Source organism: Podarcis gaigeae (genome assembly GCF_964106915.1).
Source record: "Podarcis gaigeae genome assembly, chromosome: Z".
NCBI lineage: Eukaryota > Metazoa > Chordata > Lepidosauria > Squamata > Lacertidae > Podarcis > Podarcis gaigeae.
Genome location: NC_139691.1, coordinates 15,705,492 through 15,724,724, shown reverse-complemented (window position 1 = coordinate 15,724,724; position 19,233 = coordinate 15,705,492). Strand labels below are relative to the sequence as shown.

Genomic DNA, 19,233 nt, shown 5'->3' with positions numbered 1-19,233 from the left:
CCCTGCTTCCCTTGTTCTCTTAGATTCAGGCAGGTGGCTAGGGCATCTCAGAAAGGCCCTTGCAGAAACACACACATGTACAACAGTAGAGGCCTGGCAGGAAAGCTTAAAGCCTGCCGCTGCTACACGGGAGACTGATTGAAGAAAATGGAATATGAATTGGCCCCACCCCATAGCTTGACCAATCACGGCTAGGAGATAGGTGGAGTCATAGTTCTAAAAAAATTGTAGACTCACACATGCTGACCAGCTTCCATTTTGACTTGACATGTTTGCTTTGGGCTTCTCAGAAGTGCATAAAAGGCAAGAAGCAGGTGGGAGGATTGCCAGCCCACAATGGCACCCACCTGAGAAGTGCCAGAACTGTGCTTCGACACACTGACTGGAAAAAAAAGCACTGGACCTTCTGCATGCATAGCAGGTGCTCTGGCACTGAGCTGCGGATGCTCTTGATGAACACAGGAAGCTGCCTTATTATGCTGAGACAGACCATTAGTCCATCTAGTTCAGTATTGTTTGACGCGCTTTTTCACATGACATTGTTTACAGTTTTCCAGGGTTTCAGACAGTGGGTCTCTCCCTGCCCTACCTGGAGAGAGATGCTGGGGACTGAACCTAGGATCTTCTACATCTTCTGCTTTACCACTGAGCTCTGCCCCATTGAAAATACAGCCCCCTCCTTGCTTGTGGCTCTTTCTCACAACCTCCAGTGTGTTTTCCTGCTCAGATTCTTTTGGATCAGGGCCTGTGGGTGCCTTGTTTCCTCTGTCTCTCCCAGCTTCAAAAGGACTTGCAAACAAATGTGGCTGATTCCTGTGGCTTTGAATTAGTTAGGCTGAGAGAAGATAGAGGAGTCCAGCTATGCCCGAAGGTTGGCCATTCTTAGTTTGCATGTCCTGGTGCAAATCATTACTCTTGACGTGCTGACTCCATCCTTCACCCTGGTGCTTAGTTTGTCCTTTTGTCCATAAGAACAGTGGGGCACCCTCCAGTCTTCATGCAGCAACGCAAAGAAAGTGTTGTGACTAGAGATGTGAGAAGACATCCCTTTTGGTTCTGCCCTGCAGCTGTCACATGTAACACCGTTTCCATTCCGCTCCTTTTTGTCTTCCACCAAAACTACTCATCTCATCTGCTGTGATGAAATAATGTAACTTACACAATAAATTACGCAGGTGACATATGCTGTCATTACATTATCCCACTGCATTTATTTAATGCACAGGAAATGCAGTGCAGATTGGGGTGTGTGTGTGTAGCATAATCGGTTACAGATCATCGGCAGACTGGAAGCAACAACAAAGGCAAATACTGAAAAATAATTGCTGGAATGATTTCTATTCCAGACAAGAAGGCGAAAAAGCAAACTGTTTCAGCAGTTCCTGCTCCTGTTTCCTTCAAAGTTCTCTTGATGCCCCTGGTTGTGACAGCGAGGCAAGCTCACACCAAATGAACAGAGGTTGGATATGTCAAGGATTCTTGAGTTGTGATTCCTGCTTCGCAGTGGACTAGAGTAGATTACTCTTTGAGTCCATTCAACTCTACGATTCTATGATCCAGGAGTCATTTTCAGTGCAAACCATGATGTGTGATTTCCTGACAGCACAGCAATATTTTCCTTTGGCTTTGCTTTGAAGCACTGTCAGTCATTCTCAGCACTGACACAAAGCCTTCCTTCCTTGCCGTGGGTCTATTTCATCTCCTTCAGCCTGGCCTTGTATGTGAGCTCACCTTGCCTAAAGAACAGGCTGTTGTTATAAATAGCATGATTACAACTCTACTATGGGGTGGGATGCTGGATATGCTTGGACCACTAAGAGATTCACACATTCTAGGGGCCAGGTTCTTTGGCTATCGAAGCACCTCTCTTTTTTCATAATAAGAATAAGAATAATAAGTAGTCGTCGTTGTCGTCGGGGTGGGGGGTGAGTAAGATGGCTTCCATTGTGCAGCTGGGAAATCCTTCTTGCTTGTGTTTATATGGGAGACTTGTGGACTTAAGACAACCCTTGCTTTGGAAGAGGTAGAGCTGGTGCCTTTGCTTCCAGGAACCGGCTGTGCACATCAAGGGGAACTCTTGAAGTATTAAAACATTGGTTGGTGGGAAGGGGGCTCTTTCGGGTCCTGCTGCCCCAGACTCAGACAAAAAACAACACTGAGCTACGGGGGACTGGGGGTGTGGGTGGGGTGGGGATAGAGAACAAGTAGGGTGATGTGGGAAGGAGACTTAGCTAATTCTCATCTCTGGCAGGTCGGATCTTCATCTCGGTGAACTTGAGGGAGTACTGCCAGCCTGTCCACGAGGACCACTCGATGCCATCGGCGTAGGAGCTGTGGTGGCCCTTCAGGTACTGCCCGTTCAGGTTGGAGGTGTGGCAATTGCGGTACCACCAGGCCCCGTGGTAGAAGGAGGCACAGTTGTTCTCTGAGTGGTCGTTGTCCAAGTCTTTGGTGGTGAACTTCATGCCATTGTGCTTCAGGAACGAGTCGCCTGCAGGGGGAAGGAGTCATTTGTCAGGGTGTGGTGAGGTTTTTGGAAAGGGCCACTTGGTGGACAGGGACATCTGCCCCCCCCCAACTCCACAGACAGCCTGTGGAAATTTGTTCCAAAAGCTCTCAGCAGGTCCATAAGGACATAAGAAGGGTTTGCTGGAGGAAGCCAATGGCCCATCTAGTCCATCATCCTGTCCTCACAGTGGCCAACCAGATGCCTGTAGGAAACTCACAGGCAGGATTCTGACACAAGCACACTCTCCCTTCCTGAGGATTCCAGCAACTGGTATTCAGAAGCATTGCTGCCTCCAACCATGGAGACAAAAGCATAGCCATTTTGGCTAGCAGGTGGCACCAGATCTGCGCTAGGGGCATTAATGTCAACATTCTGCGACAAAGTAATGGAAGGCTGAAAAACTAAAGGTGCAGTTTTTGGTGAGGCTAAACGAATGAACAAAACTGTAGCTCTACATTTTAGAAAGGGGTTTGCAATTCAGTTGAAATAAAATTTTGTTTTGTTTTATGTCAATAAAACTATAAATATTTGCTTTCTGAGTTAGTCCCTGACAGCTGAGAGCTAAATTCTTCCTTGCAAATTGGACGTTCCGACCTAAATGTTCTTTCTGTCAGGGTGAAATGTCAATTTCTGACCTGAAGTTTCAATTCTCAGCAGCTGTTTTGAAGTGGAAATTTGCCTTTCTGACAGGCCCGATTGCTCCAATGCTATTAGCACTGGTGCTGTTCTGGATATAATGCACGGTATTTTGAGCACAGAGCAAATGGCCTTCCTTCCTACCTTCCTTTTTTCCTGGTGATCCACAAAGAGGTATATACCCCAAACTTCCACAGCTATTCACAAACACACATCCCCAGTGCACGAATATCCACTGCACATGCGTATCTGTTTCCCCTCTCACACATATCCCCTCTGCCCTAGGCACTAGGCAAACCTACCTGCTGTCCCAGAATAGTCAGCAATAGTAACTGGATAGCCATCTTCCTCAGGGTCGACAGAGAACAAACCCACCGAAAATGTTCCATAATGTGCATAAGCTGTGCCATTATCAAAGTCCTCTAGGTCAATGCGCAGCTCGTAGTTGGCTTGCGTGGTCAAGGCATGGATCCTCTTCAACCCTGTTAAATGAGTTTCAAATCAGTTTATATGTGGGACATGGATGTGTCCTTAAATACATACATGACTGTTTGTCAGACACTGCATTTTATAAACGAGGAAATGCAAACTTTGGAACTCCCTGCCTATTGACATCAGACAGGTGCCTCTGCACCTCATTTCAACACCAGCTATAAACTTTTTTTTTTGTTTAAGCAAGCCTATTCAGACATGTAGAATGCTGACATGTTTTAATCTCAGTTTAAACTTCTTGATTTTAATTGTATTTTGAAGACTTTTAAATAGCTGTTTTGTACTTTTTTACTGGCAATTTCATTGTTTTATTTCTTTGTATACCATTTTGAGAGTTTGATATCTTTGGTTTTTGGGGTTTTTTTTTGCAATCAAGCAGTACAGTGGTACCTCCGGTTGCGGACAGGATCCATTCCGGAGCTCTGGTCAGATCCTGAGGTTTCCACAACCGGAGGGACTGCTTCTGCGTATGCGCGTGTGGTGAAAGCCGGAAAAGTACTTCCGGGTTTGCTGTGTTCACATCCTGAAGGATACACAGCCGGAGGTGTGCGTATCCAGAGGTACCACTGTATATGCATTTTATGAAATACATAATTTGCTATGTTCTTCTTAGAAGGTGCAGCCTTTTCAGAAAGCAGCTTTCTTAAGGCTACAAAAATATTAAAAATCAGACCTGCCTTAATGTGTGATTGGACCCGGGTGGCGCTGTGGTCTAAACCACTGAGCGTAGGGCTTGCCAATCAGAAGGCTGGCGGTTCGAATCCCCGTGACGGGGTGAGCTCCTGTTGCTCGGTCCCTGCTACTGCCAACCTAGCAGGTCAAAAGCACGTCAAAGTGCAAGTAGATCAATAGGTACAGCTCTGGCAGGAAGGTAAACGGTGTTTCTGTGTGCTGCTCTGGTTTCGTCAGAAGTGGCTTAGTCATGCTGGCCACATGACCCCGCAAAAACTGTATGCGGACAAACGCCGGCTCCCTCGGCCTATAGAGCGAGATGAATGCCTCAAACCCAGAGTTGTCCGTGACTGGACTTAACTGTCAGTGGTCCTTTACCTTTTCCTTTTAAAATGTGTGGTGTGCAGATATTGGAGATTCAAGATTCTGCACTGGGTAGTTACCCTTAAGTTACAAGTACGGAGATTCTGACACAACGTCAGAAATAACTTTCTGGTGGTAAGAGCTGTCCGACTGTGGAACCAACTTCCTCAAAAAGTGGTGGACTCTCCTTCATTGGAGGTTTTTAAGCAGAGATTGGATGTCCACCTGTCATGGATGCTTTAGCTAAGATTCCTGCATTGCAGGGGGTTGGACTAGGTGACGCTTGGGGTCCCGTCCAACTCTACAATACCATGATTCTAAGGATGTACGAACATAAGAAAAGCCCTGCTGGATCTGGCCAATGGCCCATCTAATCCAGCATCCTGTTTTCACAGTAAACAGCCAGGTGCCCCATTGGGAAACCCACAAGCAGGATTCGAGCATAAGAGCAGCACATTCCCCTCCTGTGGTCCCAAACAAGTGGTATTCAGAAACTGGTATTACTGTCTCTGACTGTGGAGGCAGAACATAGCCATTATGATGAGTAGCTATTGATAGCCTTCTCCTCCATGAATTTGTCCACTCCTCTTTCAAATCCATACGAGCTGGTGGTCATCACTGCATCCAGTGGGAGGAAGTGAAGAAGTCCTTTCTTTGATCTGTCCTGAATCTCCCAACACTCAGCTTCATTGCATGTCCACAAGTTCCAGTGTTATGAGAGAGGGAGAAAAACTACCCAATTCCTCCATGTCATGCACCAACTGGAAGTGGGGGTGGGAGAGGCCATGGGATATTAAGGCCAACACAACAAGAAAAGCTACTGTTGGCTGTTGTGTCATGTGCTTTATCCACAATTTAGTCCCACTTCCCAGTCCAAACCTTCTCAGCCTCTGTTTCATGCAGCTTCTAGTGTGGGCCTTCAGAGGCTGAGAGATGGGATTTTGCTGCCTACCAATTAGGACTTGCAAAAGCACCTCTCCAGAGGTGGGTGCTGAGTGGGGAGAAGGAGTCCTGCTGATCATTTCTCAATTAAGAGGTGATTTGGGGAAAGTTGTCATTCGCCGTGAGTGATGACTCCTTCTCTCCCTTTTTCAAACCTCTCCTCCATCGCATCTGGTGTTCTCTTTAATTACCAGTAGTTTAAGTTATACTTGCAGGCTGCAGGCTCCTTGGGTAGAAATCATCTCCACAACATGACACAACAGCCAACAGCAGCTTTCCTTGCAAACCCCAACAGTTTTGATTCAGAGGTTTCTGCTCGCTGGTGTGCAGCTTATCTAGGAATGGGTCAAGGCTGGCATAACAGGGAAATTCCAAAGTGAACAGGTGCTTAGAGCATTTGGGACTTTTTGGTTTTGAGAAAAAAGCAGTAGGAGGCAACATAATAGAAGTTTGCAAAATTATGCATGACCTGGAGAGAGTGGACATTTCTTCCTTTCTCATAACACTGGAACTCATGAGTATCAAGTGAAGCTGAATGATGGAAGGTTTGGGACAGATAAAATAAAGTCCTTCTCTATGCATAGTTAAACTATGGAACTCATTCCCACAGGAGGCAATGAGGACCACCATCTTGGGTGAGCCAGTCACTGCCTCTCTGCCTAACCTACCTCACAGGGTTATTGTGGGGATTAAATGAGGACTAGGACCTGGGAGACCTGGGTTCAAATCCCCCCACTTGGCCATGAAGCTCAAGGGGTGGGGCCAGTCAATGCCTCTCAGCCTATAACCTACCTTACAGGGTTGTTGTGAGGATAGGATGAAAAGGAGGAGGAGAATCATGTGCACCACATTGAGCAACTTGCTGCAAATGGTGGGATAAAAATAAATAAAGCCACCTCTCTGCCTCTTCCCCAAAGCTGTGATAATAAAGACCAAGATGCGCATACCAAGCCAGTGTTCTCCAGTCAGTTTCCCAAATCCATCCCTGTAAGCTTCCCACCCACGGAAGAAATTCACGGAGCCATCCTCACGCCGCTGGAAGACCTGTAGTGGGAGAAATGAGTGCAGGATTAATAAGAACAAGTGAGAGAAAGTGTGTGTGTGTGTGTTCACTGGGGGGGAGGCGGGGGCGAGCCTCCGTCAGCTTTGTCTCTGCCTCCCCCATTCACAGTCCAGTTTGAAGAGCGATGGTGCCGCTTTATCAGATGAAAGAGTCGAGATGCAAACTAAAAACCCCGTTAAATTGGCTAATTATGTTGGAGTGGTTCAGCGAAAGGGACTCTGAAGAGGCTTCCTGTCAGGATTAATAGGGAGGTTGACACTGAAACCAGAAATGTTATGTTACAGATATGGCGGCTATTAATTTTCTCATTCTAGGCTATCACCCAGGGAACTTTCTTCCAGCCCAAGGGCCGCATTATCTCCTGGACAACCTCCTGGGGGCCGCAAGCCAGGCTGGGAGGGAGGCAAGGGGCATGAGCAGAGTTCAAGGGCACATTCCAGCCAGGCAAAAGCACTCAAGAAGGATACAAAGCATAGGTAGTATGGATCCTATAGAAAGAAGGAATGGCTGAGGAGGAGGTAAAGCCTGACCGGAGTCCCAAGGGTTGTATCAAGAGCTCTCCAGGGATGCACTTGGTCCCTGGGACTGAGGTTTCCCAACACTGTTGTAGGGTTGTTGTTTTTAAAGTAATGTGCAAAGCAGACATAAGAATATAAGATGATCCCTCCTGGATTAGTCCAGTGGCCTTTCTAGTCCAGTCTACTCTTCTCACAATGGCCACTCAGATGCCTGTAGGAAACAAGCAAGCAGGAATTGAGCACAAGCGCCCTCTCCCCTCCTGGGGTCTCCTGCATCTAGTCTTCAGAAGCATGCCTGCAACCCGTGGAGATTAAGCATAGCCATTGCAGGTAGTAGCACAGCCCTCTCCTCCATGCATTTTTCTAATCCTCTTTTAAAGCCATCCAAGTTGGTGGCCACCACTGCATCCTATGTGAGTGAGTTCCATTTTTTAACTATCCTCTGCATGAAGAACTACTGAATTGTATTCTGATTTTGGATTGCCAGCAGATCTCCCCTTAGCCATGTGTTATCTTATGATTCAGTGTTTTATTACTCGCTAAACTTGCTGTTGGGTACATGACCTCCCTTCTGGTGCCCACGGTCTGCTATTTGTGAATGGTGTGCCAAGTGATAGGGAAGCCCTGATGTGTTGCATTTGAACCACGGCGTCTTATAGGCAAACCCTATATAATGGTGAATGTGAACATTTCAAGCTGGTTTTCATTTCTGGGCAACAAGAGTTTTGATTAAAGATTAAGCAATAACGAACTGTGCATTTACCGGTTCACCATACCCCCTTCTGCTGTGGTTCTCAAATTAGCCAAGTGAAATGTCCTCCTTTTGGTACTTTTCTTGCTTAATTAAACTTTGATCTATTGGCGGGAGAATCAAGAAAATACCTCCTGTGTCTGCTACTCACCATTAATTAAGCGTCCATCCCCTGATTTAATGAAGCAGGGGCACATTTTGACTGGAAGGGCACCAAAAGAAAAGTTTACTTTCAGAACAGCTGAGTTCTCAGATCACTGGATTTTCAGCCATGACCTAAAAGGCCTTTCAAAGTTGCCCATACAAGTACAACGGCACATCCATTTACTTTAAAGCATCATTCTGGTGATGGTAACCCTATTTCAACTGGTGATGCCAATATGCCACCATTACCCTCAGGCTAATAATGGTTGGAGGGTTGGAACTGGGATATTATTTCTAACAGTGGCAGGGAACCCTTTTCTGCTGGAGGGCCGCATATTATGGGCAACCTTCCAGGTGCCAGATGTAAAAGCAGGCAGACGTGAACTTTACCTCCATAAACTAAGCTAGTTTCATAGGCACATTGAAAGCTGCTTATACCGAGAGTCAGGTCAATGGTCCATTTATCTCAGAACTGTCTACACTGACTGGCAGCAGCTCTTCTTCTTCATATGTGTTACTTCAAGACTGGATTACTGCCATGTGCACTATGTGGGGCTTCCCTTGCATTGATCCAAAAGATGGAGTTAGTGCAGAATGCTGCAGCCTGGTTGCTGACAGGACTGAGACATTGTCAGCATATCACACCTGAGCTCAGAGATCTGCACAGGCTGCTGTTTTGCTACCAGGCCAAGTTCAGTGTGTTATTATTATACAAAGCCCTTAACAACTTGGGACCAATTTACCTGCAGATGGTCTTACCTCATTTTATGCCCACTTGACCATTTCATTCGGCAGAACTGGCGCTCTTACAGGTGCCACATAATACCCACCCTGCATTTTTTAGTAGTGTGGCAGCAACTCCTTGCCTATTCATATCAGGCAGCTGGCTTTATTGTATTTTTTTTTAGCACTGGCTAAAACATTTTTGTTTAGACAAAGATGTCCAGATGCTTAGAAAGTTGATGTGGGTTTTAATCCACTTTCAGTCTATTGTTATTCTCACCCTTCGAAAGTATTATGGTTGTTACTTTTCCTTTCTTGTTTTATCCTTTCCTTAACCTGCTTTGAGATTTCCTCCCCTCCTCCCCCCCCCATTTTATTTTGTTTACAATCAAGCAGTTATAAATTTTATGGAACAAATAAATAAATACGTGGAAAGGCAGTATTTTGGGTATAGGGATCCCAAACAGTACAAGGCTTTTTAGCTTAAAACCAGCAGTGGGGGAATCCAACTGGCATCAAGGGAAGTTGGGAGGTTCACTCATTCTCATTCCACCCATTACTGCATTCTGTGCTGGACTCAGTTTCCAAACCAAGAAGCAAACAGCTTCTGACCAGCTTACTCTCTGTACATTTGTCCAAGCCTCTATTTAAAAACAAAACAAAACAAAAAACCCACCTAAGCCAGGGATCGCCACCATTTCTGTAGTTAGTTTTGCAAGTGTGTGAAATATTTACAGTCAATTGCATTGGGTGATAGGGAGTTGTACTGTAGTGTTCTGTGGAAGTGTGTGTGGAGAGGGAGGGGAAGAATTATCTCTGACTGATGTCCTCCCTCTCCTGTTTTCTTCCCATGAGCTGCACAAACATCCCCCACCACCAAACCCTTTTGCTATGGATGATTCTTCCTGAACAGATTCGGGCAATTTCATGCTGCATAAACTGCCCATGATTACATTATTGCAGTATCTGGAGGCTGAGCACCACCGCGGCCAGCATATGCTTCAAAATCCTGATGTGTTTCTGTTGCATCACAATGGAACATTGTTAAGGGGCAGCCAGGAACTGGGCTCCCCACAGTCTTAGTCTGGGGTTGTGTGCTAACCTGGACAAACAGGAAAACATGGATGGATTTATTTATTTTTTTAAGGTGGGGAAAACAACAACAGGATTTTTCTTTTCTTTTGCAAGGGCTGTACTTCAGTGGGGGAGCACATGCTTTGTACAAAAAGATCTCTGGGTCCATCCTCTGCATCCTCAGATGGGGCTAGGAATGTCCCTTTCCTGAAATCCTGGAAAGCTGTTGCCAGTCAGTGTGGACTATGCTAAACTTGATGGATGAATGGCCTGACTCAGTAGCAGACAGCTTCATGTGTTCCTGCTTAATTCAATCAATACTTAAGAACATAAGAAGATCCTCGCAGGATCAGGCCAGTGGTCCATCTAGTCCATCATCCTGTCCTCACAGTGGCCAACCAGATGTCTATGGGAAACTGACAATCAGAATCCGATCACAAAAGCAGCACCCTCCCCTCCTTAAGTTTCCAGCAACTTGTATTCAGAAAGCTTTGCTGTCTCCAACTATGGAGGCAGAACATATCCATAATAGCTAACAGCTATCAACAGCCCTCCCCTCCATGATCATGTCTAACCCTCTTTTAAAAGCATCTAAGTTGATGGCCATCAGTGCCTCTTGTAGGAGCAAGCTCCATAGTTGAACTATGTGATGCGTGATTTTTCAGAACAATGAGGACTAGAATCTTGTTTATTGTGGCTAGGGGAAGGAGATAGCTCAGTGGTAGAGTGCACCATTTGCATGTAGAGAGCCCCAGAAGAGGCAGATTTAGGGGGGCATGACGGGTTCAGTCGCACAGTGTGCAGAGAGCATCAGGAGCACTGCAGGAAGTAAATTGACACTCGTTCCAGCAACTTTTGCTTGTGGCCTGCGCAGTCCTTTTCTGTGGCCCCCAGAAGGCTGCTTAGAAGGAAACATGGCCCTTGAGGCTGGAAGAATTGCCGAGCCCTCCATTAGATTCTCCGCCACAGCTCCGACCAACTTTGCTAGCCCTAGTTTGTAGGCTGTGACATGATGCTCACTCGTCAGGCTCGCCTCTGATCCAAGCAGTACTTACCTTCTAGAATTAGAACCCTTAATTTTTATCCCTGCATTGAGCGCTTGAGAAGCTGCCTTCGCTAAGCCCCTTTGAAAGGGGCTTTGGGCCTGAACAGTTTGACGGCTGAAGGACACTTTTGCTGGAAAGGGGCCCAAAGCTGATTGCTAATGGAGAGCTTTTCTTGGCTCCCACATCAGTGGGGCATGGGGAAGGAGGGAAGGTTATGGGAGCAGGAGATAATGCAAGCTCCTTCATTAAGCTGCTTTGACCTCAGGCTGCAAAGTAGGCCAGTTGTCCACGGCACTGATGGAGGAGGGTTTGGAGGGGCTTGAGTTGCATTAGCAGAGAGCTCTCCCTCGCTCTCATTCTCCTCTCCGCAACCGTCCATGTAAAGGCCTGATTACACAAATGCCTTGAGAGATTAGTGGCCCGAACAGCTTTGGTGATAAATGCCTCTTTGCTGATTATCCCCCTTTGTGGAGGTGCAGAGACAGCTATGCATGGACCCCGAAGTGGCGCACAACGCCACAGCCACAGTTCCTTTGCCCCTCAATATGACTTGTTATTTTTCCTCCCCCAGAGCTGATTTCTCTGTAGCCATGTGGGCTAGAAACCTGAATCTGAAATCAGGGGAATTTGCCATCCCTTTTAATTTTGCCATCAGTACGTCATATAAGAAGGTCTAACAGGAACCAAATATGTCTGGTCACAGCCACGGAGTCCCAAGCAGATGAACACAACCATCAGGAGGAAAAGGGGCTGTGACGTTTTGCTAATAGCTAAGGTGTTGCGGTTGGGTCTGTATCCCTGAGGACTTAGTTTTATTGCTGGATCACAAAGGGAAAGCATTCATAGCTTCAAAGACAAGGGTCAAGAACTCAATACTCAAGTGTTCTGTTCCAGGGTCAGAAAAGAAATTGATGTTGTTTGGTAAGGCTGCCAAGCTATGATTGAAAAACCAATGGCTCCTTAGGCAGTTCAGAGACAGGCTGTGCTGGGTAAATCTGGGGAGTGGTGGCTGAATACTACTAGGGTATCAGATTCCAATATCATTTTCTTCATAAAAGATGGCTTTACACACAGGTTCACGTCTGCCCACCCCCGGCATGACCACAAAGAGGAGATCGGAATTTTCTGTTTTAAATTGAACACACTTTAGCATGCCATCCCAAACTAACCATAACAGTGGTTAGTCCTAACTATGGTTTGTCAAAAAACAACAACCTTGTAAACCACAGTTTGAAGTCATCTTGTTCATACAAACCATCATTAAGATTAACCACAGATTATCCATGTTCAGGCATCACAGCAACCAGTCAGTGGTACAAAATGGACACAAAGCTTTTGAAATTCTTGCAAGCTGGGCCAGGCGGTGGGAGGATGCAAGCACCCAAGATCACTGCAACTTGTTTTTGTTTAGCGTTGCACCTGGTTGAAGCCACAAGGCGGTTGGCAATAGTACTGTACTTATTGTAGGCAGACTACAGGAATCCTGACTACAGGGCTTACTTCTCTCCTGATTCAACCCCAAAATTTACATGTGTTGGTTTCCTCTCCCCTCCGCCCCGGAAGTGATCAGTTGTGACCTTTCTGAAGGTACTTGCAGTCCATTTGAGCATTCAAGCAATTGGCCTCAATGCCCCCCCCCCTACACTGCCCACAAATCATCCAGAGGGTGACAGCAACAGTTTTAATAACCAGGGACCACTCGAGAGTGTATTGCTTTGATACTGCATTAACTTCACTGGAATAAAGGACTGTCACTTATGCGTCACTGCAAAAGAGGTGCACGTATATTCATATACTGTGCATCTGCTCTTTTATATGCATAGGTCCAGATTTAGACATACCGTAATTGCTATAATTGAAATAGACTGCATTTCACCCTAATGAAGAAGGCTGTGACCAGGTGGTCTCTCTGCCTTCCAGGTGCTCACCATTGATGGACAACCACAAAGGCCCCTCCTGATATCCCCTCTTTGGGTCTGTTAACTTTACAGCCCTTCACAGCCCTTCAAAACAGAGCAGTGTCCTTCAGCCTTCAGTCCCCAGATGTTGCTGGACCACTTCAGCTCCCAGCATCCTCCCAGCAAGTAGAGAGAGAGAGAGAGAAACGTTTTTCAGGCTCTCTCACAGCACTAGAATTTATGGACAGCTGATTCAGGAAGGATAAAAGAAAAGAATTTTTCCACACAGCACATTGGTACACTATGGAACTTGCTCCCATAGCAGGCAGCGATGGCCACCAACTTGGATGACTTTAAAAGAGGATTAGACATGGCTATCAAAGATTAATAGCCATGATGACTGTAGCTCTGCCTCTGTGGCTGGAGGTGGTAATGCTTCTGAATAAAAGTTGCTAGAAACCTAAGCAGGGGAGATTGCTCTTGTGCTCAGGTCCTGCTTGCGGGTTTACAATTGGGACACCTGTTTGGGATGACATACGGGCCTTTGTTCTGATCCAGCAGCCAAGTTCTTCTGTTTTTAATTTTGCGGAAAGCTGATCTGGGTACTGTACATCCTCACCCCAGAAGTTACTTATTTGTTTATTTCATAACATTTATACACTGCTTGTTTGGTTTATGGGTTTTTTTAATATAAAAAAGCCTCAGTCTGCTCTACAAAAGATAAAACAGAAAAATCAATAAAAACATCACACCCATACAAAAGTTAAAATACTAAAACAGATGAAAATCACCTCAACATTCTAAGCATCTGGCTAGGCTTGTCTAAACAGGGATGTTTTTAACTGGTGTGTACAGTGAAGGCACCTGCTTGATCTCAATAGGCAGGAAGATCCAAAGTGCAGGTGCTGCCACACTAATTCACTGAGTTGTAACGGATGTGGAATGGGTATTATGTGGCACCCTTAGTAGTGTCAATTCTGCCAAAACAGTTGAGTGCGCACATGTTGGGGACATTCCAGATTCAGGTGAAAGAAGATGGTTTTCTCACTGTTAGATTCTATGCAACAGGTATGCAGCAACTTTTTTGTGGAACATTTGAAAAAGCCTGTTCTTGCTTTTTCTTACTAGATTAATTGGGTTGTATCCAGTGCTATTATCCTAGAAAAAGAGGTGCTGGAACTCTCAGTGAACACCTCACTTGGAAGGGCATATTTTAAAAGTTTAACAATCCTTTACTACATCCTTTACTACATATTTTGAGACTTTGAAACTCTGCTGGGGTTCTCTCAACAAAGAGTATGGGCCTCAAACTTGGATCTTGGCATCCAGGAATTCTCATTTTCTCTCTCTTTTGCACCAGCAAATATTAGCCAGTCAGTCCATATGCCAATGTTTGTCAAGTTCAATGTACTGATGGGCTTAACATATGAGGTAAATAGAACTACCGGTAACTCTCTTCCCTGCTTTGCTGCCTGGGGGCAATTCTCACTCGCTGCAGGCGAGTAGCTATTTCAGAGCCTCAAAGAATCATGAACGTTCTGTACATATTTTTTTGTTGTAACACATCTCCCCTTCTCTTTTCACTTGGCTTTCAAGCTGCAGGTGAATTGTGTAAGTTTTTTGACCAGTAACTAGAGCTTTTAGAGTATCATTGAAACAAGAGTTGGGGTAAAAATACAAGTCAAAACCAAAACAGGAAACATAAATGGCCATGTCTGGGGGGATATTGCAACCCACTAGTTAAACACTAGTGTCACTTCTGAAAAAGAAAGAAAAGAAGGAAGGATGGAAGGAAAGAAGGAAGGAAGGAAGGAAGGAAGGAAGGAAGGAAGGGTGTCATGACCGTGCAGTCAAACAGAATTGACTCAGAGGATCAAAGGAGCAAAACCTAAGTTTGTCTTAACATGTTAGTGATGTGTAAGAGGTTCTGTCAGAAGCCTACCTTGATTTCTTGTACAAGAAGAAAATTCTCTCTCCTTCACTCATGAGGTTCTGAATATCCTCAAAAGTCCATGTTGGGACTGAGAGAGCTGGATTGGAATTGATCATCTGAGGAGCATAATGTAGAATCATAGAATTGCAGAGTTGGAAGGAGGACTCAAGGGTCATCTAGTCCAGCCCACTGCAATGCAGGAATCACAGCTAAATAATCCCTGACAGACGACTACCCAACCTATGTTTAAAGACTTCAGATGAAGAAGCTAAAAAAATGAATTTCAAAAGGGACAAATGTAAGGTTCTGCACTTAGGCAGGAAGAAGCAGCTGCACAAATATAAGATGGGTGACACCTGGCTTAGTAGCAGTACATGTGAAAAGGATTTAAGGGTCTTGGTAGACCACAAGTTTAACATGAATCAACTGTATGATGCAGCAGCAAAAAGGTGCTGGTACTCACCATGAAGTTGTTACAGCAAGTGCCACACATTTAACCAGTGCTTTACATCTAGGAAAATGGTGCCGGTATTGCGGAGGATGTTGACAAGCTGGAGTATATGCAATGGAGGGCAACCAAGATGATCAGGGGGCTGGGAACCAAGCCTTACGAGGAAAAGCTGAAGGAGCTGGGTATGTTTAGCATGGAGAAAAGAAGATCTGAAGGGTTGTCACATGGAAAACTGAGCAAGCTTGTTTTCTGATGCTCCAGAGGACCTGAACCAAAGGATTAAAATCCCATGAAAGGAGATTCTGATTAAACATTACAAAGGAGTTTCTGACGGTAAGTGCTGTTGGACATTGGTGGCTCTCCTTCATTGGAGGTATCCAAACAGAGATTGGATGGTCATCTGTCAAGGATTCTTTAGCTGTGATCCCTGCATTGCAAAGGTTGGACTAGATTCTCCTTTGGATCTCTTCCAACTCTACAATTCTATGATTCTATGGTCAAACACACTGGGACCCTGCCAGAGAAGGGCAGGAAATAAATTTGATGATGATGATGAAGAACAATGGGATAAGTGACGGCTATTGTGGAATGCTCCAAAGGTGTGGACAAAGAGTTTCTGCAGGATATGGAAGAGGACAGCAAACCAATGCAGGGATTTGAAATAGGATATTTATGATTCTAGGTGGGAACAATTTTGGCAATGAACTATTTGATATTGCCATGACCAAGGAAGACTAGGAAGCAACAATGCAGCAGAAGGCAAGCAGAGTTCTAAAAGATGGAGAGGAGATGGGTTTTTGCAAAAGTGTGTAATTTATGTAAGAAGTTCACACACAATGCTCACAACAGGACCAAATGAGATGGAACAGACCTTGGCTTGAGTGCCATCGAGACCAAAATGGAGCATAATTTGCAGCTTGTCCTACCATAAGTCTGAAGCCCTGAAATGCATTTATCTGGGCCCTCTTTCGCATCTTTGCCCTGCGCGGTCCGTCTGATGCTCAAGGTCTGGATTTAGCCATGACATGTCTAGCATGCTGACAGACTTGTTGAGGCATTTTGCTGCCAGCGTGTTGCCTTGATGTTAAAACTATTTTCTCCTCAAAGCTGAGAGGATCCTGCTGACTGGGCTGGCTTTAAATAGGCACATAAGTATTGGAGTTATCATCTCCCACTGCCCTTTGAGAAGTCGCTGTTTCAGTCCTTGGAGCACTTTTGAAGCTGTGAGAAGGTACGGAGAAAGGTGGCCTTTCTTAACCTTTTCATGAGTGACTCCATCCTTTTCTCCTTCAACTGTTTTTCTCCAACCCAGATAGCAGTGAGAGGGAAACAGGGATGAGGTTGCCATTTAATTTTAATGATTTTATTAAGGTTATGTTATTACAATTCATTGTCAAAACTATTATATATGAAACATTCTTGTTTCCTAAGAAGAAAAAGAATGAAATATAAAGGGGAAAGAAAAAGGGAAGTGTATAAGGAGGGGAAGAGATCAGGGGTTTTTTTCCAGCCAGAACTCGCCAGAATTGTTCCAGCATCTCTCAAGTGGGCAATACTGCCATTATAAGAGAACAAGGGAGGTGTTCATAGTGAGTTCCCGCACCTCTTTTTCTTGAAAAATAGCACTTGAAGGGATAATAGAACAAACAACAAAAATTCTATAGTGTTGTGAATAAATTAAAGGGGGGAAATATATAATCATTTACACTGGCATTCCAGAAATGTAAGAATAAGGCCCAACACGGCTTAATAAATTTGCTTTCTTGATTATTATGTATTGCATTTTTATTATACAGTATTGTTATGAGGGGGTGTGGCAGACTCCCCACAGTCTCTACATTCAGTGGAGTGGCAGAATCTGAGTAAAATCATAAATTCCTGAATTTAGCAAGAGCTGGGAATAACATCAGCAAACTTCTTCATGAAGCCAGCTTGGTAATGCCTTGCTGGGGGTGGGTCATGGAAGAAATGATGGCGCTGATAGCCAGCTGTCAGCCCTCAATGGAAGTCATCAACCAGGCAGAAGGCTCTGCCAGTCACAGAAGGAAGTTGCCAGTGTAACAAGGGAGGTGATGTCACCACAGGAAGGGAGGGTGTCCTTTTACAACTGATGATCTGGGAGCAGGGGTTTCTGGGAAGAAGGAGCAGGAAGTGGGCAGAACTCTATGCAGGGACTGAAGGGTAGCAAACTAAAGGGCTGGGCTGGAGCAGGCCACTAACAGAGAGACGCGGGGATGGGGCTTAAGGTGCCTCTAAATCCAGTGCTGCGCTGCTTGGAAGGACAACCCCTCTTGGGATCTCTCTCTCTCTCTCTCTCTCTCTCTCTAACTCAGGTGTAAATATGTGTGAATAAACCATATTTCTAAGACACTGCAGTCTCCATTGTGCCTGATTTTTCCCAAGTAAATGCAAACTCTGGTTAATTTCCAAGAACCTTGAAATCTCTTGCTGCCACTCAGTAGAGGTTGGGGTGGCCGGTAACAATATGTAAGTTTTATAATTAAGACAGGTTTGCCAGGTTTTCCTTAACTGATCAGATATGGCAAGAGGGTCTTTATGTTTCTACTTTGGGGCAATACACTGTTTTGCTGTTGTTAGCGGTGTAGTAGTCAGCTGGAAATAAGTACTAATTACTTTAGAGTGAAGCATCAACAGGAGAGTTATTTTAAGGTTTCTTGGGAGACATTGTCATTTAATTTGAAAAAGCATGTGGCAGGGGGGAAATGGCTGCCTTCGCTAATTACAAGTGCATCAGAAAACCAATTCCTCTTTAGCATCATATCTTTTGTCAGAAGGGGAAAGTCTAAAAACATCTGAAGTTGCTTTATACCGAGTGAGACCAATGAACTCAGTCCTGTATGGGCGGACTGGCAGCAACTCACCAGGAATGCAGACATGAATCTTTCCCCTGGCCTACCTGGAGATGCCACTGGGGATTAAGCTTGGGACCTTCTGCATGTAAAGCAGATGCTTTACTACTAAGCTACCACCTGTCCCCTAAAAATAAAGTAAGATGCTAGTCCTCATGGTTCTGAATAAAAGGCTGAATTAAATAAGAACACAGGTCCATCAGGAGTGCTGTTGTCTGCACTCACTGGCCACAGCTCTCCAGGGTTTCGGACAGCCCTAGCTGGAAATGTTAATAATAATAATAATAATAATAATAATAATAATAATAATAATACATTTATTTATACCCTGTCCACCTGGGTATACCCGCCACTCTGGGCGGCTCCCAACAGAATATTTAAAATACAATACAATGTTGGGGATTGAACCCAGGACCTGCTCTACTCCTGAGTTACTGTGGTCACACAGATTGAATCTCAGGTGCTCCTTTTTGCATATGGCGCAATGTGGATTTATATGGCTTGTGCCATTCTTTGAATCCATACAGTGCTTGCATCCAATTTGTGCTCAGTTTATTTGTCAGAGGAGGAAACCAGCAAGCCCTCAAGAAGCTGCGTGAGTCTCCTTCCTCAGCATGTCATGGGCTTCGCTGGCAACCTGAGCTGTAGATGAAGAAATTATATGATCTCATCCAAAGGGATTTATAGAGCAGCATGAGCAATTTAACCTATGTCCTGGCTCCCAGTAGGCTTTCAGAAACTGTGGAGTGGGGAGCATGTTGACACAGTGTGAGAGACACAACCTGTTTATATCCTGATCTGGTTCAGACAAATTGATTTGACTGTCCTGGAGTAAGCATGGGTTAAAAAAGAGAAAATAGCCACACATTTATCAGAGCAGTTCCACAAGCAGGGCTACTGGAGTAATTGTATTTGGTTCAAATTTAAAGATCCGCCAACCTAATTTGCAATATGTGAGCCAGTGTGATGTAGTGGTTAAAGTGGCAGATTAGGGCCTAGGACCCAGGTTTGAATCCCCACTTGGCCAATGAAGCTCATTTGAGTGACCCCGGGCCAGTCTCTCAACCTAACCTACCTCACAGGGTTGTTGTGGGGATTAAATAAGGAGGGGGGAGAACCATGTAGGCCGCTTTGAGATCCTTGGAAAA

The 19,233-nt window shown here is 45.1% G+C and overlaps 1 protein-coding gene and 1 long non-coding RNA gene across 2 annotated transcripts in view; one reads left to right on the top strand and one right to left on the bottom strand.

The window, feature by feature from the left end:
• LOC310836342 overlaps nucleotides 1-19,233 on the top strand; it is a 121,867-nt gene that overhangs the window by 16,291 nt on the left and 86,343 nt on the right. The window lies entirely within an intron of this gene.
• FIBCD1 (fibrinogen C domain containing 1) overlaps nucleotides 1-19,233 on the bottom strand; it is a 77,712-nt gene that overhangs the window by 7,458 nt on the left and 51,021 nt on the right. The window contains exons 6-8 of the mRNA XM_083721414.1: nucleotides 6,562-6,658; nucleotides 3,448-3,627; nucleotides 348-2,491 (exon numbers count right to left, since the gene is read on the bottom strand). Of these exons, the coding sequence (XP_083577540.1) occupies nucleotides 2,232-2,491; nucleotides 3,448-3,627; nucleotides 6,562-6,658 (537 nt within the window). The 3' untranslated portion in view covers nucleotides 348-2,231. The remainder of the gene's footprint in view (nucleotides 1-347; nucleotides 2,492-3,447; nucleotides 3,628-6,561; nucleotides 6,659-19,233) is intronic.